Source organism: Camelus ferus, chromosome 5 (genome assembly GCF_009834535.1).
Source record: "Camelus ferus isolate YT-003-E chromosome 5, BCGSAC_Cfer_1.0, whole genome shotgun sequence".
Lineage (NCBI taxonomy): Eukaryota > Metazoa > Chordata > Mammalia > Artiodactyla > Camelidae > Camelus > Camelus ferus.
In genome coordinates this window covers 15,162,113-15,188,374 of record NC_045700.1, presented here as the reverse complement: position 1 = coordinate 15,188,374, position 26,262 = coordinate 15,162,113, and the positions used below count along the sequence as shown (strand labels likewise).

The 26,262-nt window shown below is 38.7% G+C and overlaps 1 protein-coding gene across 2 annotated transcripts in view; it reads left to right on the top strand.

Annotated features, from left to right (window-relative positions):
* The window catches only part of NCKAP5 (NCK associated protein 5), an 829,955-nt gene that overhangs the window by 633,570 nt on the left and 170,123 nt on the right, over positions 1–26,262 (top strand). For both annotated transcript variants that reach the window (XM_032479328.1, XM_032479329.1), the window contains exons 8-10: positions 107–175; positions 8,896–8,934; positions 17,415–17,534. In XM_032479328.1, the coding sequence (XP_032335219.1) occupies positions 107–175; positions 8,896–8,934; positions 17,415–17,534 (228 nt within the window). The remainder of the gene's footprint in view (positions 1–106; positions 176–8,895; positions 8,935–17,414; positions 17,535–26,262) is intronic.

The window sequence follows — 26,262 nt, the reverse complement described above, 5'->3', positions numbered from 1 at the left end:
TGTTTTGGATCCTGAGGAGCTATATTTAGTAACTGTATTGAAGAAGCTGTCACATAACACAACATTTCATTGATTTAGCTGTATTATTTTTGTATCTTTACTGCAGGCAGAGAATTCAGCATTGGCTTTGGAAAATGAAAATCAAAGGGAACAGTATGAGAGATGTCTCGATGAGGTAAGGGGGATGTTGAGGTTCTGGCTAAGAGGCTGGACTAGTCAGGATTCCCAGATCTTAATGTATGTCAGATCTTAATATATGTCTATTACCAGTCTCCAGAGAACACGAGCATTTTCTCCTTCAACGGAAGGTTGTAAACATGTAGATATGGAGAAGGAATCCTTCTGCAGGCATCTGCAAATTCCTCTTGGTTACTGTTTCATATTCTTGGGGCATAGGTGGGGGTATGCTTCACTGTATGATAAATTCCTTCTGTCCAGTAAGTGTGATCCCAGCCTGTGAATGAAAAAAGCCACCTCAGACCCGCTGCATCTCCAATTGGATGCCATTTCTGAAAAAGCTAATCCTGGATAGAGTGGGTGGGGATGATGTTCACAGCTGGCAACCGGAGGAGAAAAAATCAGCAAATTGAGAACAAGTCAAGAAGAGAAAGGGAAGTGAGGAAGAAAATTTGAGCAGATTGAAAGGAGACAGGGCCACGTGCATGAGTAAACTCAAGAAATATTATTTGATGATAATGAAAAGATGAAGGCAGAGATGGGCATTTCAGAGTTCCCGAGAGGCGAGGAGAAAATCGAAGTGTGTGCAGTTCCCTCATTCTCCTCTATCTGTACTGTACCAGCCAGCTAGGACCGGCCACTGGCCTCCCTGACAAGCTCTCATCTGGGACATGGCTGGTGAGTCCCAGATGAGAGTCATTCATTTAATGGGATAACTTTTCTAGTCAGTGGCCCAGTCCTCTAAAACTTGCACATATCCTTCTAGGAGATTCCATTTGAGAGTTGTTATGTTATAACTAACACTGATTTTAAGAAAATAAGAGAAACTATGTTTCATCAAGTTCCATTCCCTTACCAGTGGAAACTGGTATTGTATCTTCAGTCTTCTCCTCCTCATTAACAATTGGGAATATCTTTTCCAAGAATGCCCTTGAACTTTCTTACCCCTTCCCTCCCCCTGATATTCCCCTTGACTGTCCCAGAGGTGATGGGTTAAAAGACAAAGAAAGCAGGCTCAGATCCCACGTGTGGTGTCAACACCTCCGCCATATTCTTCTCTCCTCCCTTGCAACTAGAAATGGTGTCTTTCCTCAGAGTTCCACCTGTACTTGGTATTTTCCAACACCAGTGGTTCTTGAAATGTGATCCCTGGACTGGCAGCATCAGCCTCATCTGGGAACTTGTTAGAAATGCAGATTCTTAAGATCCATCCCCAGCCACAGAGAGTCAGAGACTCTGGGGGTGGAGGTGGGCCCAGATAACCGTGTGTCCGAGTAATGCGCTGCCCACGTGAGAGCCATCATCCTCACAGCACAGACCACTTTGCATCACAGTTACTGATAGTGGTTGAAGAACCCACAGAATGTCCCCAGAAAATTGCTTAGTTATTTCATATTTTAATTCTTTAATATTTCCAGCCATATATATTCATTAATCAAGCAAAATGGTGTTTGCAGTCCTCTGCCCTGTCAGGATTTAAAAGGACTGAGAATAATCTTGACAATGTCCAAAGTTAAAAGAAGAACTAGTAAGTTGACATGAAAAAGGGGAGTGATGACTCAAGGTCTAGTGAGGCCAGTCCAGCCCTTCTTCCCCCTGTTCCCCAGGCTCTTGGTCCAATCAAAGTTTTAGGGCAAGACAGACCAAATAGATCCAAGGATATTAAAAGGAACAGATATTGCCCTTGGGTCATATGTATTGATCAACAAAATTTCATTTAACTCCTGCCCAGAAATTTCGAACGAGACTTAATCTGTATTCAGAAATCAAATGTATGTGAATCACACCACAGAAACTTATTTGTCACAATTTGCCCACAAGTCAACCCACCCTATCAGCCTAAAGCTCAGAGTATTTCTTTATGGATACTCACCTTCTGTTTTCTGTGTCCCCTATGCCTACTTTCTGAAGGTTTCATCAGAACGTGTCCTGTAAAACTTAGGTTTTCACCCACAAAATCATTTAGTATAAAGTTTCCACTGAAGACAGAATTTTCAGAGGGAGACTCTCTATGTTCTTAATTGCAGAAATTAACTGTTGCCAAAGAGGTGATTTGCAACAAAGAACCACCTCTGAGCAGTACAAATGTTTTGTATTCATGAATACTGGCCCCTGATTACACATGCCAGTTGTTTTGTAACTAATTGCATGAGAGTAGACAATTCATTTCCACGCATTGTAAGAGAACACTCTCCAAGGGGTAGTTGAATGTAATAATAATGCCAACTGGAAATTCTTTTCAAGGCTTTTTATACTAATTAGACAAACTAACAAGGTAAGGCTTCATGTAAGTTATTTCCTTGCTAGTGGGTTTCATAAAACATGCACAGGTGGATAAAATGTAAATTTAAAGTGTTCTGCAATCCCTTTTGCACTGATTGTTATTTTCTTGGAAATGAAGAACATACTGAAGATTTGGGGAAAACACTTGGGAGTTGGCCATGCCCTCTGTGTGTTCTAATAGAAGGATGTGTTTATTCAGAAGAAACAGATGCACATCCATAGATACACAAACACATACACATACACGTGCACACACTTTGCTACTTCGTTACCACCTCTACTGCTACCCAACCCCTCATCTCCTCGCCTTGCAATGCAAAAGCAAAACCAAGGACCAATCCTGATTTGGGGGGCCATTGGAGGTTTTCATGTTGAAATTCAGCTTCTTTGTCCAACTGTCAGACAGTTTGCTGGCAAGCAGTGAAGTGCTGTGTAGTCTCGGTATTGCCTCTGCCAGTTCCTTTAAGACCAATCTATTCCCATTTAGAGAAGTATCAGGACACATTTAAATAAGTAAAATAACATCTCTTCAAACTGCTACCTTGCATTTAGATGCATTCAGTATCCTCCAAGTCTTTTGTTTGTTATCAGCCTCACCTAGGCCCGGGGACGTCAAGGTGCCCCTGGCCTAGCAGGAGCAGTGATGGGGTGGTTAGTCCCAGAGGGATGAGGTGCGGGCAACTCACAGAGGAAATGGACTGCACTGGGGACTTGGAGGACTTACAGCACAGTCACCAAAGGGCAGAAGGAGCAGTGGGGTGGGGAGATGGTGAAGGGAGCTGAGCTGAAAGGGCATCTTTAGCAGGAGGGGCTGGGACAGGTAAAGTCTGAGATCTAGAAAGGCAAGTGGTTCCCACTTGGGCTCACCTGGGGAGCTGTAAACATACCACTGGTTGGGCCCCCCGCTTAGAGATTCTGATCTGATTCTGCAGTGGGGCCTGGGTATTAGAATTTTGAAAGCCCTCCAGGGGGTTATAATATTCAGCCAAGATTAAGAACCACTGCCCTACATCTCTGAATGCTGTGCCTTAGAGAGCATTTTCAGAAAGTGTCCACAAGAGGAGGAAAGTTCTGCCTAGCTGGATATGATAGAAGGGCAGTGGGCTCACATGGAAATTAGGGTTATTTCAATTTCTTAACAGTGAGCAAAAAAATTTACCCTGTCCTGGTGTTTCTCAAAGTGTGTTTCTGGGCCCCTTCTGCCCAGAAGGAACATGTGTCTCGATTGCTTAAATGTGATTCTCAGACCTCACTCAGCCCTTCTTAAGCAGAATGATGGGTCAGGAAATTGACAGTTTTAACAAACTTCCTAAGCACAGCTTTTGCACAGCGAAGTTGGAAAACTTGCCTCCCCATCAGACCATCAGAGTCGGGCCAGAGTTCCACAGTCAGCGAGGGTGCTATATATAGTATTTGAGTTCTTCTCGACTTCTCCATGCTCTGCACTTCAGAGCACAGGGGCAGGGAAAAGCAGACCCCAGGGTGTAGTTCAGAAAAAAGAAAAAAGCTTCAGAATTTATTTTAAACCAAGATTGACTAAAGACAGAAGCAAGTTGCTAAGAATGGTTCTTAACTTTTCTTTCGGATTCTGCTGCTATCTGCCAAGACTAGATTGTGGAATCACCATCAGCTTTCGTCATCACGTCTGTGACCTAAGTTATCTTTAAAATCATTGTGTTGATAAATGTAGATGAAAGATGACCCTGCTCATGTCTCTTACATGCTTCAAATGTTCATTTCACAAATAGATCTTGAAATCAACAGATGATCGACTTCTTGTGCCCACTCTAGACTCAGCCCACCACGGGCAGCACCTGTGTTCTAGTCACCACTATTTCTCCAAGATCCAGCACAATTTTTGGCCCAGACTAGGTCACTTAATGCATATTTGTTGAATAAGTAAATGAATGAATGGAGATTATCAGCAGCAAATTAATTTCCAAATTAGTTTTTGCTGGAATCCCACATACATATATAGATGAGTTTCCCCCACCCCAGTATTTTATAGGATTTTTTTACAGCATAAATAAATAATATAGGTGCTTAGTGACTTATATTTATACATGCATATTACACACACACGCAGACACACACACACATATGCACACACACACACGCATACTTCTTTCCTTTACAAATAAAAGCCCATATGTTCAAACCGTCCTTCCTTAAAATGGGTTTATTTTCTGAAGTCTGAGTGACCAAATTCAGATTTAACATTTATGGGATGACTGCTTTTTATCAAGTACTGCCCAAGGCAGTTTCTCTGTTTATGTCTGTCATCGCATACATTTTCCACAACTCTTTTAGAGTTCCCCTGCTTTACATATGGGAAAAGTCAGGTTGCTCCCCCCCACTTCCACTCCCCCCACCACATATCAGTCAGTGATCTACACAGGCAGCATTTGAACCTAGGTCTTTCTTGTGATCTTGTCCCAGTGTTCCTCGCACCTGCCCTCAGCCACCTTAGTACAATAAACCAAGCTCAGAAACACAGAAAACTTCTCCAAAGCACATTTCCCAAAACCTGTGCTTCTGCTACCGGGTTTTTAACTTACCTTGCTGATATGACAGTGGCTTTGCATTAAAATAAATAAATAAAATAAAATAAATAAATAAAATTAAAAAGCACATTGTGCTGAACACCAGAAATTGACACATTGTAATTGACTGTACTTCAATTAAAAAAAAAAAAAAAGCACATGAGTGGATGCAGGCAAGACCACCAGGCAGGAGGCCAGGACTGTTAAGCATAGTCTACTGAGCTCCTCAGTCCCCCACCCTCGACCCCACCCTTGACCCTGAACCTCTTGCAGATGCAGTGAGAGTAGGTTCCCTCTTAGAAGAGACTCCGAGGCAGGGCTTCTCGTTCAGCCTCAGGGACCATTTTGCAATAAAACAGCAGACATCTCTGCAGCCTGACTTCTCCCTCTGCCTGCCCCCTTTCAGGGGAATGTGGGAGAAATCATGATCCCTCTACCCTTGACAGGGAAGAACAAAGATGTGTGGGTCGAAGATGAGCCAGGTGTCAGAGGAGCTGGCTCATCTGAGAGAAACCTTCCTGAGAGGAAAGGAGAGGTGGACTTGGGCCCTCTCTGTGACGTCCCTGTCCCTGTCCCCCCTGCAGCCCTGCTCCTCTCCTACATGTGAAGGGGGGAAGGTGCCATGTTGAGCCTCAGGGACCTTGTTACACAAGCCAGGGGCTTGAGGACTGTCAGCTTCGCTTGTGTCTCAGGTCCCCCTGGCCCAGCCCAGCTGTTCTTTATTTTTTCTTTGGAGAGGAAAGCTGTCAGATGACACTGGAAGGGATTTGTTCTCATTAGCTGGGCCTGCGAGTGTGTGATGATTTGCAGCCCAAGTGCTAAGGGCATGAGGCACGATGCTCTGGTGAGGGCAGGGACCCATTCCAGGGATCATCTTGTGAACCTATTAGAGGTTGCAGGCGCAAGCGCCGAACAGTTGTTCTGTTGATGCATCAGAGAAGCTGAGCTGGTCATAGTAGTAACAAAACCCAAGAAACGATCTTTATAAACAGTGCCAAGGAAAGCGTTTGTATCACCTGCCTGCCTTTCTGCAAAGAACCTGTGAGCTCTGATGGGTAATATAACCCCATGTCAGGAGGTAAAGAAATAATGCATTCACATATCTTTGTTCAATTTTCAAGTAGAGTAAACACTTGTCCAAAGTACATGCCAAAAGGAACTGTATCAGAGAGAGTCTGCAAGCCTATAGGGCAAACACATTTGGACTACAAAGATATAACATATTTACTTCTGTAAGCTCTTACAGATAAGATACTCATTTATGACTCCCATTAAATCACGCAGAGAGCTATTTTATGCGGCCACCATTCTACAGACTAGTTTAAGTGAGGAACCAGTTTGGGGGAAGAAAAGAAAATATTGATATTAGGCAGTTTTACGAGAATGTAAATCAAATCCAAAGTTTGCGATCCAAAAGGATTAAATTATTTATGGTATAAATTAACTCTGATACATTGTTCCTGATTCAAGCAGCATGAATAGATCAGTTCTTCTGTTGTTGTTTTTTTAATTTGCAAGAATAAAATACATGATATATAGTTTGACTTCAAATTCTCAGTTATGAATTGGAATGAACATTTAAAAACTGAAAGATTTTCAAGATTATGCTATTGGCCAATTTCTGTGGGCTGAATAACATTTATCACCATTGTGATTAGATATAACAAAGTGATAAAGGACAAAGAAAAAGCACCAGTTACAGAAAATATGGTTTATTTTGTTCTGTGATAGTTCTTAGATATGCTTTAACTTGGCCTGTACTAAAAGAAAATACTTAAGAATACTTTTTCTTCAAAACTGCAGTTAGTTTCAAGAAAGGCCTTTCTTTTTTACTTGATGTGAACAACGTAAATTTGAAAAGGATTCTGATAGAAAAAAAAATCCCTCTTGTGCATACAGTTCAACTAATCAATTATAGGTAATCTGGTTCTAGTCATTTTACTGCTGTGGTGTGAATGTCTGCTAGCCACAAGTTGATGACAGCCTGTATTTTAATTTTCAGTGAGGCTTACTGGTTGCCCACTGTCATTAAGGATGTGCTATTTTGTCAATATTGAGTCAAGAAACAATTAAGCTTCATGAAAACATTTTTTTTTTTACTGTAACCTGTTGCACTATGCTAGACAGAGAAACAAGCATGCATAGTTTAGCATCACCAAACGTAAATTTGTTATTGAGAGAAAAATAAGATAAAAGTGTGGTCCAGCCTTCAGCTGAATGGGAGAATTACCAAGATGATTTCATGATTAGATGCATATCACACTTAGAAATGTGTTCTTGCCAGCCTCCTTCCAGCTATGTTCTCTTTGAAACCAAGGAACACATCCCGGTCACCTAGCTTTGCAAATAGAGACTCTCTGCAGATTTGTGCTGGATAAATGAAGGAAGAAATGAATGAACAGAAATACCTTATATTTAGGATATTTAAGTATCCTGACTAGATCTTTATTGCTGTCAGTTTCAGTTATCACACTAAATGTTTATAGTTTATGTACTGACTAAAAACTATCACATAATTCCCCTATCTACTATAGTTTGTCAATAAAGGGCATATGGGTACATAGCTTCAAGGCTGTAGTGAAATTTAGTAAGTGACTGTTTGTGAAGTGCTTCTGAAATCTGCAGGTGAAAAAGAAATCTTAATACAAATATATATAGAAATAATGAATGATTATCTGGAAAAAGTGCCAGATCCTTGAAATACCCAGAACATGCTATTAGTTTTTCACATGGTTCTTAACTGGAATTGTGTCACCTGTCTACTCCTCAGCCAGTCACTGAGAGGGATGGAATTACCAACAGTGGCTTAATTAATCAAGATTCACTTCCTTGGGCTGACAGGGGCCCAGCTTTTCCTATCATCGCAAGCTGCCTGATACCTAGAGAAAATTGAGATTCTATTAATATATTAGTGACAATTATATTTGGTTATGTATTGGAGGAAATTCAACATAACCGTGGCTATTTGACTTCTTCCTCGTATTAAGAAGTTCAGAGATAGTGCAGTTCCATGGATCATCAGGACCAGGCTCATCTGATTTTTCTGCCCCCAAATACTTAATATGTGACTTCCATTGTCAAAGTGGTTGCTGAAGCTCCAGCCATCACTTTTATATCCCATATAGGAAAAAAAAAAGGATGAGCCCCCTCTTTCTGTGAGACTTCCTATAAGTCCAAGAAAATAGACTGCTAATTACTCATTGGCCAGAAGTTTGCCACATAGTGACAAGGAAGGCTGGGGACTATAATTGGATGTGCCTAGCCAAAAAAATCAGGGTTTGTGGCTTAGGGGGAAGGGGAGAATGAAGGATGGAGTAGACAATTACCAGACTCCATCACAGGTAGCAATGACAAGAGGGTGGCATAAACAAAGATGTGGAGCATGAAAGCAGAGCATACAGAAGAGGAGTTGTCCCTGTTCTGCACCATTCGACCTGTGTCTATTGCAAGTAATTTTAAGAAGTGAAACAGTCACACAGCAAAAGAATAGGAAGGAGAGGCAAAGGACGTTGTAAATCAGCAAAGTGTAGAAACTGTGTACAGATAATTAGGATCATGTATTGCACTATATCATTTTTTAACATTCTTAAAGTACTTTACGTATGAAAGGATATTATTTTTCCAAATATGGAAATGTGAAAGTCAAGGTATGAATGATCTTTCCAGTCTAACCATCTTAATTAGCAACAAGGTCACCTTTGGAAAAAAGCAAAATATTACCTACAAGGCTAGGCTTATTATGAAAAGAATCGGGTCCTGTAGAAGTAGAGGAAAGAGGCAAATGAGCTAATTAGCTATATAGTCAGCTGTGGGAAACTTATTGGTAAATTAGAATCCATGCATAGAAAGTCTCATTATTATAAATGGCAATTCTTTTCTTTATTTTTTAAAGGTAGCCAACCAAGTTGTGCAAGCTCTGCTCACTCAAAAGGTAGGTCACTTTCTGGCTTTATTATTTTCAAAGCATTTATGTGAATAGATTGGAACTCATACTGTCAGACTAAAGGAAACCATGATTGATAGCTGCAATACTTTTCTATTTATTCTGTTAGGTTAAAATTGTGTGTGCTTTAGATGGCAAATGAAGTAACATCAGTGACCAATAGAATCATAAAATTTAAACTCCTGGGAAAGTAATAGAAAGCCTTTTGAAGATGAAAGATTTCCAGAGGCCCACCCAGATGAATAGCAAACCTATCATTTTTATTTAGTAAATGCAGATATTAAAGAAGCTGATGGATTCCTCAGGTTCCTATAAAATGAATAGCCTCTGATGGCCAGCATTAAGAGAAGCCTAAAATTCAGCCAGAGACCTTTGAGGTGAGGAAGGTGGTTTAACTTCTCTGGGTGATTTAACTTCCTCTTCTGTAAAATAGGGGTAACAATCCCCACCTCCCAGAACTACTGTGGTCATCCTATGAAAGGAAGCAGGTGGGGCAGTTCCCACAGGAATAGGTTTGTGGTAAATATAAAACGAATGGTGTTATTTGTATACTTGAAAGTTACTGAGAGTAGATCTTAAACATTCTTACGACAACAAAAAAAGAGTGTTAACTATATGAAATGATGGATGTGTTAATTATTTTGATCTTGGTGGTCATTCCACCATGTAATGTATATCAAGGTATCACATCTTACACTTTAAATATATACAATTATGTTTGCCAATTACCCCTCAGCAAAGTTAGGGGAAAAAACAAATGGTAATTTCTGAGCATGAAATCTCTAGACCTTCTTTATCATCTTATTCTACCTTCAGATCATTTTATTGAGGCACAGTGGGGAAATGTAGGTGGTTGCCCAAATGTGGCTGGTTTGGTGAAATTTTATTGAACCTGTCTCATCTTTTTCTAAGATGTATCTGAGAGGCTAAACTCTGGTTCCTTAAGATCTTGTTTATTCCGAGTTACCTCTCTGTGAGATATTTTAAGAGAAAATCTTAAATCATGTGGCATGCTCAGGAAGATGTGTCTAATGAGAACAAAATAATTCATGACATTTTTTTGTTTGTTTTTTCATTGAATACAGTTTTATTAGGAGTTGACTACTTCTCATCAAGATACTTAAATAAATATTATTTTAAATGTATACTGTAGAAGCATTATGATAATATTTTTGCTAAACTTTCTCCCCCAACTACTTCTGTCAAAATATCATGCTTCCTGCTACAAATGATTTTAACTGGTTCAAATTTTACATTAACATTCCATAAACAGAGAGATATGAGAATGCTTATTAGGTTAGAATTAGGTTCCACTGTGAGTAACAGAGATCTAAAATAATAGTGGCTTAAATTGGCTAAAATGTTATTTATTTCTCAGATATAAATTTATAGGTAGGCTGTACAGAGCTGGTATGATAACTCTGCTTCATAGAGTTCATAGTGTTCTCAGCATCCTGGTTTCTATTGTGTTATTCTGTGGGATGTGCCCTCCATTTCCAAGGTCACCTCATGGCCCAGAATGGCTGCTCCAGCTCCAGTCATCACACCCACATTTCACCATCAGAAGGAAAGAAAGCCAAAGAAAATGGAGAGGGTAAAAGGCACACACCAGCTGTCTCTTAAGAGAGACTTCCAAGGTGGGAGAGGGTATAGCTCAGTGGTAGAGTATGTGTTTAGCATGCATGAGGTCCTGGGTTCAATTCCCAGTTAAATAAATAAGTAAACCTAATTACCCCTCTATCTGCACCACCCCCCTACAAAAAACAGAGAGACTTCCACTTAACATCTCCTTAAATGAACCTTGGTTACTCAGCCACATCTAAGGAAGCTGATAATGGGGTCTTTATTCTGAGTATGTGCCCAGCTGAAAATTGATTGTCACCTTATTGTAGAAGAAGGGGATGCTGAGGGGCAGCTCATGATCTCTCTCACAACATATTTGAATGCCTTTTCTTTTTCAAATTTAATTTCTCAATCGCTTTCCTCCTGTTGGAAACTCGACACTCATTTAATATAAGCCTAAGGAATGTTGCAGCTCTGTGTGTAACTGTTGAAAGTCTTCTCATGCCTATCTTTTTTTTAATGGTGCCTCAGGAAAGAGACAAGAAAGCCGTCAAGCCGTCTGGTACAATATAAAGGAAAATGGGACCTTTCAGGTCTACCACAAAAAATAGCTACACAAATTCAAGTAATAACTAGTAAACAGATAAATCTACCTTGGTACAGTTAAGCAGTAGGACACAGAAGGATGTGCTTCCGTGAGACAGCATACCTCAGGGACGCTATGAGGCAGGAAGAGATGCCAGGGCTTTCGGAAATTCTGGAAGAATCATGTTCTGCAGAAACATGTGCCTCCCAGTTTTTATCAAGACTGTAAAATGGCTACAAAAAGGCTAAAATTTCTTTTTAATTAAAAGCACAAAATAGGAAATAAAATGTCCTCTGAATGCAGATGAGAAAACTAATTCTAAAGAGGGGTGTAGCTGGCACAGAGTGAAAACAGAAATCTTGAGTGATTTATCCAAATAAGAAAGAAAGAGAGAAAAAAGAGAGAAAGAAAGAAAGAGCAAAAGAGCAAAAGAAGAAAGGAAGAAAAAAGAAAGAAAAGAAAAAAAAGAAAGGCTTTGAGGTGAAATTATCACCGTCACTATACAGTTCTGGAATATATCAGCTGTTATGACACAAAAGCAAATCTGTCATGGGTGGTTTCAGCTCCTCACTGTGCAACGCCAAAAACCGTTTTTCTGGCATATCATGAATTGACCCTGATAAGCATCTTGAAGTTACAGAGTGTTTTACCTTTCCAAATACTGATAGAAAAAAAAAAGTATTTCCATAAATTTAGCAGTTTTTGTTAAATGTGCATATAATGTCTTAGTCAGGTAATTCAATTTATCTCAGAAACCCACAGGTTCTCTTAGGAGAGCTGACTGTCCCTCCTTTAGATCAATAACACTAAAGTGACAACGTTAAACCCAGCACACTTCCATTTATGCCTCCAAATCTTAAGTCCACATCTACAAGTGCAAGTGAAATCAATAGTGGAGCTAAACTCATATTTTGGTCTGAAATATGTTTTATCTTCATTAAAATTATCGGCACTGAAAATGTAACTCTCCTAGGTTCTTTTTTTTTTTTTGCCACTAACACCAAATTTAGAAGAAAAGCATTTTTCGCTGGAGTTATTTCTAAGCGTATCAACAACCTCAGCCTTCTCTACAAGTTCTTAAGAATAAGCAAATATGAATGGTGTTTTTTCTTTACCAACATGGAGTAAGGCTCTTGTGTGGTGGAATCTAGCAATATAGCCAACCGGATGAAAACAGGACACAATTTTGTAGCCTGACACTAGAAGAACTCCAGACTCCTACATATTTCCCTTGTAGGAGGGGTGCTCAGGCCATCCTGGTCCATCCACTTGACTAGCAATGTTGTGTGTAGCATCTGGTTTTCCTGCAGAGGGTCTGTTTATGTTTACTGTGCACTTACAAGGAGTTAGACCGCACATGCAGCACTTTAAATGCACTAAATTGTTTTCTTCTCACCGCAATCTTGCGAGATAGGACTACAAAAATAATTTTCCCATAGTTCCAATGGCTAGAAGTAGCAAAGCCCACATGTTAACCAGGATTACTGCACTCAGACGCCATGCTCTTACCCTTGGTGCCATTCAGCCTCCATAGCTACATTCAATCACTTATTGTTTTCCCCAGCAAACAGAGGAGATGCTATGAAAATCAACAGATGGGTTGAAATTAAATGACTAGTTACATAAATTATTAGGAAATAAAACAAAAGGGCAAGGTAGCTAGTGGATTTCTTAAAATTTCTGGAAGCATTACCAGTCCTCTCTAGCAAGGACATACAAGATGTGACATGTATGGTGTCAAAACTGACTGTAAATTTGGAGTCAAACTTTCTCAGAATCAGTTTTATTTTAGACCCTAGAATTTCCCAGTTGTCAGGGACCTTAGCAAACATTTAATCCTGAGATTGTCAACTAGCTTTGCTAATGGGTTCAGCTCACTGTAATTCCATAAACTGTTCAGCCATCACAGATTAAAAATGTTTTAATCCGACTGCCTCTTGGCTGAAGGCTTGCACTATTCAGTTTGCCACAGGACTCACTGCTTCCTATTGATTAGGACTGGCCTGATTCAGTGATGCAATTATGTTACCTGTCTTGCCTTAATTAAATATTTGATGTTGAGGTCCTTGGTGAGTCTGAGATAGGACCAGCCTTTTCCAGAAATGGCTTTTGTTTTTACAGAAGTATTAGCATTCTTGAAAGAGACAGGGATATCTCAGTGACCAACACTGAGAAGCGTTGTAACTAGGGGAGGCTGGTGGGTGTGGTGTCCAGTAAGCTTCGGGGGAGGATTGAGGTGGCCCTTGACAAGCCATCTCATGATGCAGCCGAGACCTGCATTGTCTTGAAAACCTTGCTTTGTGCAGTAGCTCCATTTACAGATCAGAAGACTGACGCGACACCAGAATGTTACTTCCTCAAGGTCGCATCGGTAATGAGGACCAGAGCCCAAGCCTCCTAACTCCCAGTCCAGTGTATTCCCATGATATGCACTGCCTCTGAAATCGCTATACCACTGTAATACCATTTTTCCACGATAAAACCAGATTTAAATAGTTTTCAAGAATATGCCAATGATAGTATCAGTATACCTCAAACTTCTAAGGAACTAACATTTTCCTAAATTTCCTTTAGCCTGGAGCTGGTAGTGTTTTGCTCTAAATGCATAAAATAACCATACTCTGTAGCTACTACATAGCAGTGAATCCGGAATCATCTTCAGCCCCAAGCACAGGTGAAACTTACCAGGGTTACAATGTGTGGAACCTCCAAGAAAGTCATGGTTCGAGGTTATTCAGATACATAGGGCCCTTTTAGACCACCATATCTGCCTTGTTCAGTATATTTTCCCTTCGCATCCAGTGGTGATGCCTTACTTTGTTTTCAGTGGAGAGTGGCATACAGATGGCAAAAACAGGACTGGCTATTTCTTTGAACACAAAGACCATTATCTTTGCTTACATGAGATTAAATGTAGTCACATCTTTGGCATTATTTCTTCCTCATAAAATTGTACAATACATCCCCTTTTTTGTTTCAGAAGATGCAACCCTATGTTTTCAGTGGGGTTCACCTCTTGAGGCCTGAGACATACTAGGGAGTCAGAAAAGGAAGGGTTGTGGGCGAGGACAGTTGATCCAGCCCTTGGGGGAGCTGTGGTCTCAGATGGCGGCACCCAAGCCGGAGAGGTCTTTCATTCCTAATGCCTCGCCCGAGAGGCATAGTCTCATTCTTGCCCCTGTAACTGACAAGGTTAGAGTAGCAGCTCTTGCCCCCACCCTAAGTGTGTCATACCTCCTTTATGTCAGTGGGGTTTCAGTGTGAGCCCAGGGAAAGCAATGACGGCCAGCTGCCACTCTCTGCCCAGGTCTCGCTGTAGCAGTCAGAAATTGTTGTTTCTCTCTCACTCCATCTATCCAGTCTGGTTGTGTTTATGTGTGTGCACATGGGCACATGCGTGGTTTTGATTACAGTTTCTTGGGACAATAACTGTCTGGCATCATTACCATCTGCATCTTAAATGAAGAAAACAAGAATGTTGAAACAAAACAGACAATTCTTTTATGTCTACAAATTCTCTGTCCGGCTCAGTTCTGTTGGTCAGTGATTGTAAGACCAGTGTCGCAGTCCTAGAGCCTTCTGTTCCCCCTCTGCTGTGCGCTGATCTAGACCAGCCAAGAGTGATGAACGTGTCTCAAGGTCGATAAATTGTGTTCCTGCTAATGAACTTTAACTGCTTTAAGTAATAGTAATGGCCATGGAAATTTGGGCACTGGTACAAAAACTTGCTTTAGAATGTATTGATTTTTTTTCTTTTTTAATCCATCTGAAGAAATCTTTTCAAGTTAGTCTCAGTTTTGCTGTTAAAAACTGTGGCTGTTATTCCTTCCAAGTCTCCTTTCTTCTTGTGCATCCACACTGGTATGCTTCTGTTTCCAGACCTCTCCCCGCAAATGAGAATGATTGTGTTTTCCCACCCAATAGGTACTATTAATATTTATTTACCTCACAGTCAAGTTTTATTAATTACTTAATTAGCAGTAGTGAAAACAATTAGTGTTTGGGAGCAGGAAGCGTTACATACATGCTAAGAACAAAAATAGACTAAGTAAGACACAGGGGTTGAATTCTAAATAAAGAAAACAAATTTTGTCTTTTCTTTTGAGCAGTGTGGAGGCCCCCACAGTGGCCTCTGCCAAGTGGCGTGTGGCTCACGCATGCGCGCACACACCCCTGCCCCTGCCTTTACGGCTGCTGCCCTCCCAGCACTTGCTTCAGAGTGCCTTATTCTGAACATGATATCCCTTTGCTCTGCTCTGCATTTGTAGGTAGCACTCAGTTGAAAACATCCTATGCATAAGCTTCTCATTTAATTTAATTTCATGGTGAGGCGAGTGTAAACTGTGCAGTGAGCCACACCTTGTCCTGTTTCTTTGCCTCCTGGAAATAGAATGTATCAGCCCAGAAATGAGGGTCCATGCTCAGGTAAAGCCCCAGAAGCTAGATCTCTCTGGCTTCACACTTTGGTTGTCATCAGAGTATGTCTGAAACAGGCCCACTCACCTCTGTGACTCCTGCTTAGAACCTGGGAAGCAGAGATGTTGACTGGTGCTCTCCTTGGCTTGCAGAGCCTTAATCAAGGCTGGTAGCTGCCCCCCATCAGAATATGTAGGTAGACAAACTCTCAGCATTGGGAAACTTAAAATTCTCTCTCTTTTTTTCTCTTTCAACCAGTACCTGGATTTTAAAAAAATTTCTTTTTATTAAAGTATAGTTGATTTACAATGTTGTGTTAGTTTCTGGTGTACACTATAATGATTCAGTTTTATATATATATTCTTTTTCATAATAGGTTATTACAAGCTATTGATTATAGTTCCCTGTGCTATACAGGAGGACCTTGTTGTTTATCTACTTTGTATATAGTAGTTACAACCCTCTTTGTCACACCATCACTAGACAATAGAATTCATCATCACAATACCCTCTAACAAAATTATCACACAAGTTTATTAAGCTCTTACTACTCTGTGTGGTGCTGTGCTAGGTGATGAAGGTGTCAGAGCAATATGCTTGCTCTGTTGTTTATGTGAGGATCTTCTCGGGCTTGCCTTTTGAGAAATGTGTCATCTAATTAACAAGATACGTCCAGAGCATGAAGAAAATCAACACAAAGTAGTATATGACATTAGCTAAATGTCATATGAGGCATCAAGGGCTTACTGGAGTTCAGAAAAGGAAACAGATTAAAGTGGTGGAGGATGCCAGATAAAAGTATCAGGAGGAGACAGGTAGAAATTGAACTGGACATCAACCAAAGAGCCAAACTTGGGCTGGAAGAAGTGGGTGGATGAGAAGGGAAAGGGAGGTAGAGGAGGGAGGAGGGTGGCAGAATGCATGGTACTTTGAGAACTCATTCTTTGCATGTTAAGAGCAGACGTGTTTTTTAAAAACAGGAAATAGTGAAAGACAAAGTTTAAAATGGAGAAAAGAGTCAACTATTGATGAACCTTGAATTGGGGCTTGATTCTACCTGGTCTTCCTTGAACTCCATCAGGGAGGATGTAGACATGTCAGTATGAGTCTCTTTATCACAAGTTAGTTTGGAAGGCAGCCCCTTAGTGGGATTCCAGAGAATTGTACAGCTCCTGTGTGTCAGCTCCCCTCATGAAAGTTGGAAAGAGGTCTCTGTGGTGTTTGAACTATTCAAAAGGGTTGCTCTAAGAGGATGCCAAGGTCAGGGTCCTCTACTTCTTCCCCAGCATAAAGACTAGAACAGCCCAGAAGAAATGGAAATCCACTAGTTGAGAGGTTGGACAAGTTTCAAGTGGCCTTTTAAAGCCTTCACTTCAGAGTTATTTCACTCCGTCCAAATGCATCACTGACTCGATTAGCAACCACACTGAGAGTTTCAACTTATTTCCACAAATGACACCGAGAGGCTCCATCAAAAGTGATAGTTTCTTTAGTTCATCAAATCTCTATTCACTCTAAAAACATTATTGTCCTTGTGGTTTGTGCTTTATGATTGCTTTTATGAAGACAGTGAAAAGGCAAAATATATAGGTGGAAACTTAAATTGACTTTCTATCACTAAGATTTACCATTTTCAAAAATAGCATGCTAGATTAATGCACTTCTGATTTCAAGGTGCTTTTTTTTCTTTGCATTGGTCTTCCCTGAACATAATAATTCTATCAGACAATGGGCTGTGGAAGAAAACATTGTGTGCAATTTATTTCTGGGGTTTTGAAGAATAAAAATACAAAAAAAAATTTTTACTAATGCGTCTGGAATATCAGATAAAATATGGTTATAATATGCAAAGTGTCTTTCAGTTATAGAATTTTTTGTTTTCCTTTCAATGTGTTTGTTGCAGGATCTAAGGGAGGAATGTGTAAAGTTGAAAACAAGAGTATTTGATTTGGAACAACAGAATCGAACGTTAAGCATCCTGTTCCAACAGCGAGTCAGACCAGCTTCTGATCTGCTTCTCCAGGTATGTGTTTATGTGGAAAACAATCTTTGCTACTGAAATGCTATTGACAAGAAGTGACTTCAGTTCAGAAATTACCACTCTCTCCAAGGGCAAGACATATTGCATCAGAACCTCAATTCTTTCCCCTCTCAAGTGATGTCATTAAAATTGAATGTCTGTTCAGTCGCTCACCTTTTAAAGCTAATTTTGATAAAGAAATGCATCAACAAATAAGAAACAGGTAAAAAGGACAATCAGAAGTATCACTCTAGGAAACTAACTGAAACCGTGGAATGGAGTCAGGAAAGCATTGATTGCTTTGGGGACCAGCATTAATACTCTTGCAGTCCATGATAAGCAACGGAGAGTTTTATGTAATGCCAAAGTGAGTTTCTTTATTTCAAACTCTCTGTAATCAGAATTAGAGCTGAGGCTTGTTTGGCGTTCACATCTCTCTGTGTGCAGTCTGCAGCCTGCCTCCTCACAGCCTAATACTTCCTCTCCTCCAGTTCTGTGTTTTACAGCTTCTCTCTAAGTGTTCTCTCTGCACTCTTCCTTTACCCGCCTTCATAACAGGCAAAGTTGTGGAAATCATTTGAGTCATTTTAGAGTTGTCCCTGAGAAGGCACGAGAGAATATATCTGACTGGAGGAGAAACATGGATTGGCAAAGGGGTCTGGAAGGCTGATCTTTGCTGTTCCCTATTTTTTAAAAACCCTATTAATGTGCATCATTGCTCAAGGATAACCCCCAGCTGCCTGGTCTAATTGGCTTGGAAAGGGAAAAGACAGAGGTATCCTCCAGACTGCATGCCACCACTGTAGCCACTAGCCATGTGGCACTATTGAGTTTAAAAAATAATTTAAATTAAAATTAAATTTCCCTGTCAAACTAGTCACATTGCAAGGGTTGAAAAGCCACCCATGGCCAGCAGCTACCATATTAGGCAGTGTTTATATAGAACATCTCCATCATTGTAGAAGTTTCTCCAGGACAGAAGGTTGAGACAGTCTTGTTAATTTGCCCTCTGAACTTTGGCACAAACATCTTTCCCTGACTCCTTGGGAAAATAATGAGAAATTGCAGTTCGTTTCAGAGAAAGAAAGATGTGTGGTAAAGCTGAATATCAAAGTGTAATTTTCCCCCCAAATTAAAATAAAGGAGCTCCCTGAATTGTAAAATAGATCTCATCTCTTAAATTAATTTTCTCTCTGCTTTATCTGTTAGAGCATAATTCATAATTTAAGACTTAAAAATTGTGTGGAAAAAAATCATCTATCTCTATTCTGTTTCCTGATCGTGGCCCCGATAAATATTGGTCATAGAGAATCTTGCATCTGTAAAAAGTTGTACCTCGTTTGCTCTCTCGTAATCAAGATCCAATATTATAATTACTTTTAACAGCTGTTGCACGTTCATGAATTTTTCCGTTTGGCCTGTTTTCATTTAAGGCTTTTCTAAAACAACTTTTAAGGATCTACAGTCCCTGTTTGTGAATCATGGTGGTTTATTTCCATAGTAAGCACACGTGCCATAGATATTTAAGCTTTTTCATTGGCTGTCATGAATTTCTCAAATACATATCCACACACTGGGATGATGTTTGTGCTAATGACAGAATTCAGTGGTTTATTCTCTTGGTGTTTTCAGCCAACACACTGTTTCTCCCCAAATAGACCTCACTTCCAGGAGCTGTTCTAATTTAAATGGAATTTGTAAAAGACGGGCTGTTAATAGTTCTGTGAAGTAGAATAATAACCATAGGATCCCTGCCTTCTAACATTTTATAGCTCACAATCACGGACAAAGTTGCTGGCTTTTCAGGTGGTCTGTTATTTATTTGGCCCGTGATTTTGTATTTTCTGGTGGCACAAATACATATCATGGAGAACTGGCTATAAGCAGTCTGAGTTTGTTTTGCATCTTTGGAAACTCTGTAATAATGTGTTGAATGGAATAATGAATAAATTACATATATTCAGTCTGCAAGAGGAGTTACTTTACATATACCTAAGAGAGGTTTATATCTTTACCTCTTCTTCTGGATGTTTCCTGTCTTATATGGATGCTTTGAAACTATGCGGCCATGCTGGTCCAGCCCAGTCAGCTTGAGGGTCTGACCGATGGGTGCCGCAAACCCACCAGTGTGCCTGGTCCTGGTGTTACAGACCTTACAGCTTTTGCCCATGGACTGGATATTCAGTACAGTAGATTTCTAAGTGGTTTTCTACATGTGTTAGAAAACTACTTTAGTTGTAATCTGCTGAATACAGCCTAAGGATTCTCTACAGTGTAAGTAACCACCTTCTAGAAAGATTGTTGAACACATTGTGATTTTAGTAGATTTGAGTAGATATGTGGTAAATAGTAGAAAAGAAAAGAACTTATAGAAAGTTAATTCTTTGTCCCTCAAAAATAGAGAAGAGGTTACATGGATATTACTTAGTGAATTCTGGTATAAGAGGAGCAGAAAGGGATAGTTCTAAGGGTTAGCTGACAGATTCTGGGAAACTTGCAAAGGGAATCAGGTCCATGATGGGAAAGAAAAGACTCTTAACCTGAAAATTAAAATCTTAAGAATGGCCATAAACTCCTCTTTTGGGATTCCAATTTCCAGAAAAGCATCTCTGGGACCATGGGTGGTAACAAATCAGATCAAGAAGACCCTTTATATTAAAATCTACAATTTTAGCTAAATTCTAGTGAATTGCAAGACCAGTATAGCAAATAAAATCCAAAAGTAATGTTCTTAATGGAAATGGAGTCCCTAACTAACCTTATTTGAACTTACTGGCCGCATAAACCAATGCTCACCATTTCCCCTTATAAATCATGTTAAATAAGACTCTCAATTTACTGAACATTGGCAACTAGTAGAGAGCTCTCTACTAAGTGCTTCTTTTACCAGTTGAATTGAATTTCCACCATGAATGAATTATGTTTGTAATTCAGTATGTTCTTTTGAGTAGTGCTTGTCATGGTAATTACGTAATTTTGTAACTACCTTATAAACTGATACAGTGAGGTACAAAAAGAATTGTGTCTATAAAACAAAGTTGGGTGCTTCAAAAGCATTATAAAGGCAAGTCCCTAAAAATGTGTGATCAAATGAAATATAGATGTCTGCCTGCAAGAAAAAAAAATTGTGGGAGATGGGGAATTGTATTAAATGTAGTAGAGGCATCCTGCATGCAAATTGCTTCTCAAGTGGTTTTAATTTCTTGTTCCTCAGTAAGTAAAACAAAACCTGAAAATCATAGACAATGAATAAAGCATGTGTTTGATGCCTCCCCCACCCCCCAAAAAAGACACTGGAGGATCCCTAAGCAAAGAAGCAGCCTTGGCCTACCAAAAATGTTGTTTAACAAATATGTAGTGCTTACCACGTGTCAGATACTGTTCTACCACTTTTACAGTGTTCACCAATTTAATCTCCATTATAGTCCTATGAGATAGGAACTATGTGTACCCATTTTTTAGATGGGGACACTTAAGCACAAAGAGGCTATGTCACCCAGCTGGTGACTGACAGAGTAGGGGTTTAAATCTGTGGTCAGGCTCTACTTCCTCCCTTTCACGTCTTGTCTGTGCTCCCTCTGCACGGATTCAGTACTCTGACAGACATGATTAATTGGCCCACCTGTGATCGAATCAGAGGGCTTCTGCAGTATAATCGCAGTAAGGAGCCTACCATATTTACACATTTCTGAAAGCCTCTTGATTGGTGGCATCCAAGATTTTCCCCTCTACTGTGTGTTCTGCTCTTGTCTTGTTTTGGACACCAATGTTATCATTATCTCAATGGGACATTATTCTCATATTTTCCACCTAATACAATTTTTCTTTTCCTTTTTATCTGATATTTCTAAGAGTCCTATACTCATATCCTTGGACCAAGATAGAAAGAAAAGAATGTTATAGCATAGATTATTCTCACAAACAGTTGAGAATCTGACAGCTTAGAACCAAGGTGTAAAAATTTGCTGTCACTTCTTAGAGTGTTGACTTTTTTTTTTTGCTAGTGTTTTATTTTATATTATTATTTCAGAAGAGATGAGAGGATTTTAAAATTCTACTTGTGCTTCTGACATATTTTTCCTTCCCTAAATCTTTATTTTCAAAGTGTAGATCTATCCACAGGTCTGATTTGGCAGGACGCTGTGTTACACACTTAACTCTTCACCCCTCCTCAAGCAAAGAATCCTGTTACCTGAGAAACAACTCAATTCTGCCACCTTTCAGGGGCTTTCCAGGGTCATAGTGGTCGTAATCCAGCCTTCCCTCTGCTGGAGCCCCTGTGGTATGGTGATCCACGCTAACTATAAGTAGTTCAGTGCCCTGTATGCAGTTACGCAGTCCTAGTGTCTTAACGGTACAGATGGTAGAAGTCACGCAGTGCAACCCACAGAACTAGGGATTTCACGCTAACTTTCATTTCACCTAAATAGTAATCTCCTGAGGGCAACAGCTCTGCTGCTCATTGCATTTTACCCTCCCACAGATATTGTCACCGTTCAGAATACGTATTCAGTGTACACTTTAATGGCTTAACACTTAATTCAATATTTTTAACAGAATTTAATTTTGTATATATTGGGGAGATGTTTCTTTTTGTTTGTTTTTTGTATGCAGCAATCTGATTGCCTTTACTTTCTCTTCCAGTTTTACTGAGGTATGATTGACATGTAACATTGTATATATTTAAGGTGTACAGCATAATGATTTGATATACATATGTATTGCAGAATGGTCATCACAATAAGTCTTATTGACGTCTATCACTATTTCTTGTGATGAGAACTTTTAAGCTCTCTTAGCAGATTTCAGATATACAGTACAGTATTATTAACCGTAGCCACCATGCTGTACATTATATCTCCAGAGCTTATTTATCTTATAACTGGAAGTTTGTACATTTTGATCCCCTTTGTCAGTTTCCCCAAATCCTTACTCCCCCCACCAATCTTTTCTCTTTCTATGAGTTCTTTTATTTTAATATTCCACATATGAGATTACACAGTATTCACCCCTCTCTGTCTGACATTTCATTTAGCATAATGTTGTCAAGATCCTTTCATGTTGCTGCAAATGGCAGTTTCATTCTTTTTTATGGCTGAATAATATTCTATTCTGTATACAAAAATCTATAAATATATCCCTAAAACATGTATCTTATATATCTAAAATATATATAGCATATATATCACATTTTCTTTATCCATTTATCCATCAATGGAGACTTAGATTGTTTCCACATCTTGGCTATTATAACTAATGCTACAGTGAACATAATGGTGCAGCTATCTCTTCTTTGAGATAGCAATGTCATTTCCCTTGAGTTTATGCCCATAACTGAAATGGCTATATCATATGGTAGTTTTATTTTTAGTTTTTTTGAGGAACCTCCATACTGTTTTCCATTGCGGCTGCACCAATTACATTGACACCAGCAGTGTACAAGGGAACTCTTTTCTCCATATCCCCACCAGCACTTGTTACCTCCTGTCTTTTTGCTAATACATTCTAATAGGTGTGAGGTGGTATCTCAATGTGATTTTGATTTGCACTTCTCTGATGATTAGTGATATTGAGCACCTTTTCATGTATCTGTTGGCCAGCCATCTGAATATTTCCCTTGGTAAAAAGATTTATTCAGGCCTTTGCCCACTTTTTAATTGGATTACATGGTATTTTGCTATTAGGTTGTATGAGTTCCTTATTTATTTTAGATATTAACCCCTTATAAGATATATAGTTTGCAAATATTTTCTCCCATTCAGTTGGTTGCCTTTAATTTGATTGTTTCTTTTGCTGTACAGAAGCTTTTTAGTTTGCTCTAGTCTCATTTGTTTATTTTTGCTTTTGTAAGCTTTAGGTGTCACATACAAAAAAATTGCCAAGACCAATGTCAAATAGTTTTTTTCCCTATGTTTTCTTCTAGGAGTTTTATGGTTTCAGGTCTTACATTTAAGTCTTTAATCCATTTCAAGTTAATATTTATGAGTGATGTAAGATAGGGGTTTAGTTTCACTCTTTTACATGTGACTATACAATTTTCCCAGAACCATTCATTGAAGAGACTCTCTTTTCTCCATTGAATATTTTTGGCTCCCTTGTCAAATATTAATGACTGTATGTGCATGGGTTTACTTCTGGGCTCTTAATTCTATGCTATTGGTCTATGTATATGTTTTTATGTCAGCACCATACTGTTTTAATTACTATCGCTTTGTAATACAATTTGAAATCAGGAAGTGTGATACCTCCAGCTCTGTTCTTTCTCAGGACTCCTTTGCTGTGGTTCCAAACAAATGTTAAGATTGTTTTTCTGTTACTGTAAAAAATGCCATTAGCATCTTGATAAGGATTGCTTTGAATCTATAGATTTTTAATTAATAATTAATCTAATAATTTTTAACAGGATTAATTTCTCCAATCCATGAACACAAGATATCTTTCATTTATTTGTGTTATCTTTAGTTTCTTTCATCAGGGTCTTACATTTTTTTTAAACATTTTTTATTGATTTATAATCATTTTACAATGTTGTGTCAAATTCCAGTGTAGAGCACAGTTTTTCAGTTATACATGAACATATATATATTCATTGTCACATTTTTTTCCTCTGTGAGCTACCATAAGATCTTGTATATATTTCCCTGTGTTATATAGTATAATCTTGTTTATCTATTCTACATTTTGAAATCCCAGTCTATCCCTTCCCATGCCCCGCCCCCTTGGCAACCATAAGTTTGTATTCTATGTCTATGAGTCTGTTTCTGTTTTGTATTTGCTTTGTTTGTTTGTTTGTTTTTTATATTCCACATATGAGCAATCTCATATGGTATTTTTCTTTCTTTTTCTGGCTTACTTCACTTAGAATGACATTCTCCAGGAGCATCCATGTTGCTGCAAATGGCATTATGTTGTCGGTTTTTGTGGCTAAATAATATTTCATTGTATAAATATACCACATCTTCTTTATCCAGTCATCTGTTGATGGACATTTAGGCTGTTTCCATGTCTTGACTATTGTAAATAGTGCTGCTGTGAACATTGGGGTGCAGGTATCATTTTGAAGTAAGGTTCCTTCTGGACATATGCCCAGAAGCGGGATTCCTGGGTCCTGTGGTAAGTCTATTCCTTGTCTTTTGAGGAATCTCCATATTTTTCACCTCCTTGGTTAGATTTACTCCTAAGTATTTGATTATTTTTGATGCTATTATAAAATGGGATTTTAAAAAATTTCTTTTTGAAGTATTGTCAGTTTACAATGTTGTGTCAATTTCTGGTGTACAGCACAATACTTTAGTCACATAGGAACATGCATACATTCGTTCTCATACTCTTCTTCACCATAGGTTACAAGATACTGAATATGGTTCTCTGTACCATACAGTGTAAACTTGTTGTTTATTTATTTTATATGTATTAGATAGTATCTACGTCTGTGAGTCTGTTAGAAACACTACTAATTTCTGTATGTTGATTTTGTATCCTGCAACTTTATTCAATTCATGATTGTATCTAATAGTTTTTTGATGAAATTTTTAGATTTTCTATATATAAAATCATATCATCTGTAAACAGAGATAATTTTACTTTTTCTTTTCTGATTCTCATGCATTTTATTTATTTATTTATTTATTTATTGTGCTTGAATGCTCTGACTAGAACTTCCAGTACCATCATGAATAGGAGTGGTGAGAGTGGGCACCCTTGCCTTGTATCTGATCTTAGAGGAAAAGCTTTCATCTTTTCACCTTTGAGTATGATGTTAGCTGTGGGCTTATCATACATGGCCTTTATTATGTATATTCCTCCTATACACATTTTGTTGAGTTTTTATTACAAATGAATGTTGAATTTTGTCATATGCTTTTTCTGCATCTATTGAGATGATCATAGGATTTTAAAATTCTATTATGATATAGCACACACACTGACTTGCATATGATGAGCCATCGTTGCATCCTAGGGATGAATCCCAGTTGATTTTGGCCTATGAGCCTTTTAATGCACTGCTGGAACCAGTTTGCTAGTAGTTTATCTAGAATTTCTTCATCTATATTCATCAGGGATATTGCCTGTAGTTTACTTTTCTTACAGTGTTCTTATCTGACTTTGGTATCAGGGTGATGCTGGCCTCATAAAATGAATTTTGGAGTGTTCCCTTCTCTTCAATTTTTGGAAGAATTGGAGATTTGGCATCAATTCTTATATCTTTGGTAAAAATTCACCAGTGAACTATCCTTGGTATTTCTTTGTTGGAAGGTTTATGGTTTCTTACTCAATCTTATTACTCATTCATGGTCTGTTCAGATTTTTTGTTTCTTCATGATTCACTCTTGGTAAGTTGTTTGTGTCTAGGAATTTTTCAGTTTATTTAAGGTTGTCCAATTTGTTGGCATATAGTTGTTCATAGTAGTATCTTATGGTCCTTTGCAGTTCTGTGATATCAGTTGTAATGTCTCCTTTTTCATTTATAATTTTATTTATTTGAGTCCTCTGTCTTTCTCTTGGTTAGTCCAGCTAAAGGTTTGCCACTTTTATTTATCTTTTCAAAGAACCAACTCTTAGTTTTGTTCATCTTTTCTATGGCTTTCAATTTTGTTTATTTCTCCTCTAATTTTTATTATTTCCTCCTTTCTGTTATCCTTGGGTCTCATTTGTTCTTCTTTTTCTAATTCCTTGAGGTGTAAAGTTGGTTTATTTATTTGAAATCTTTCTTTTTTAGTGATATATGTAT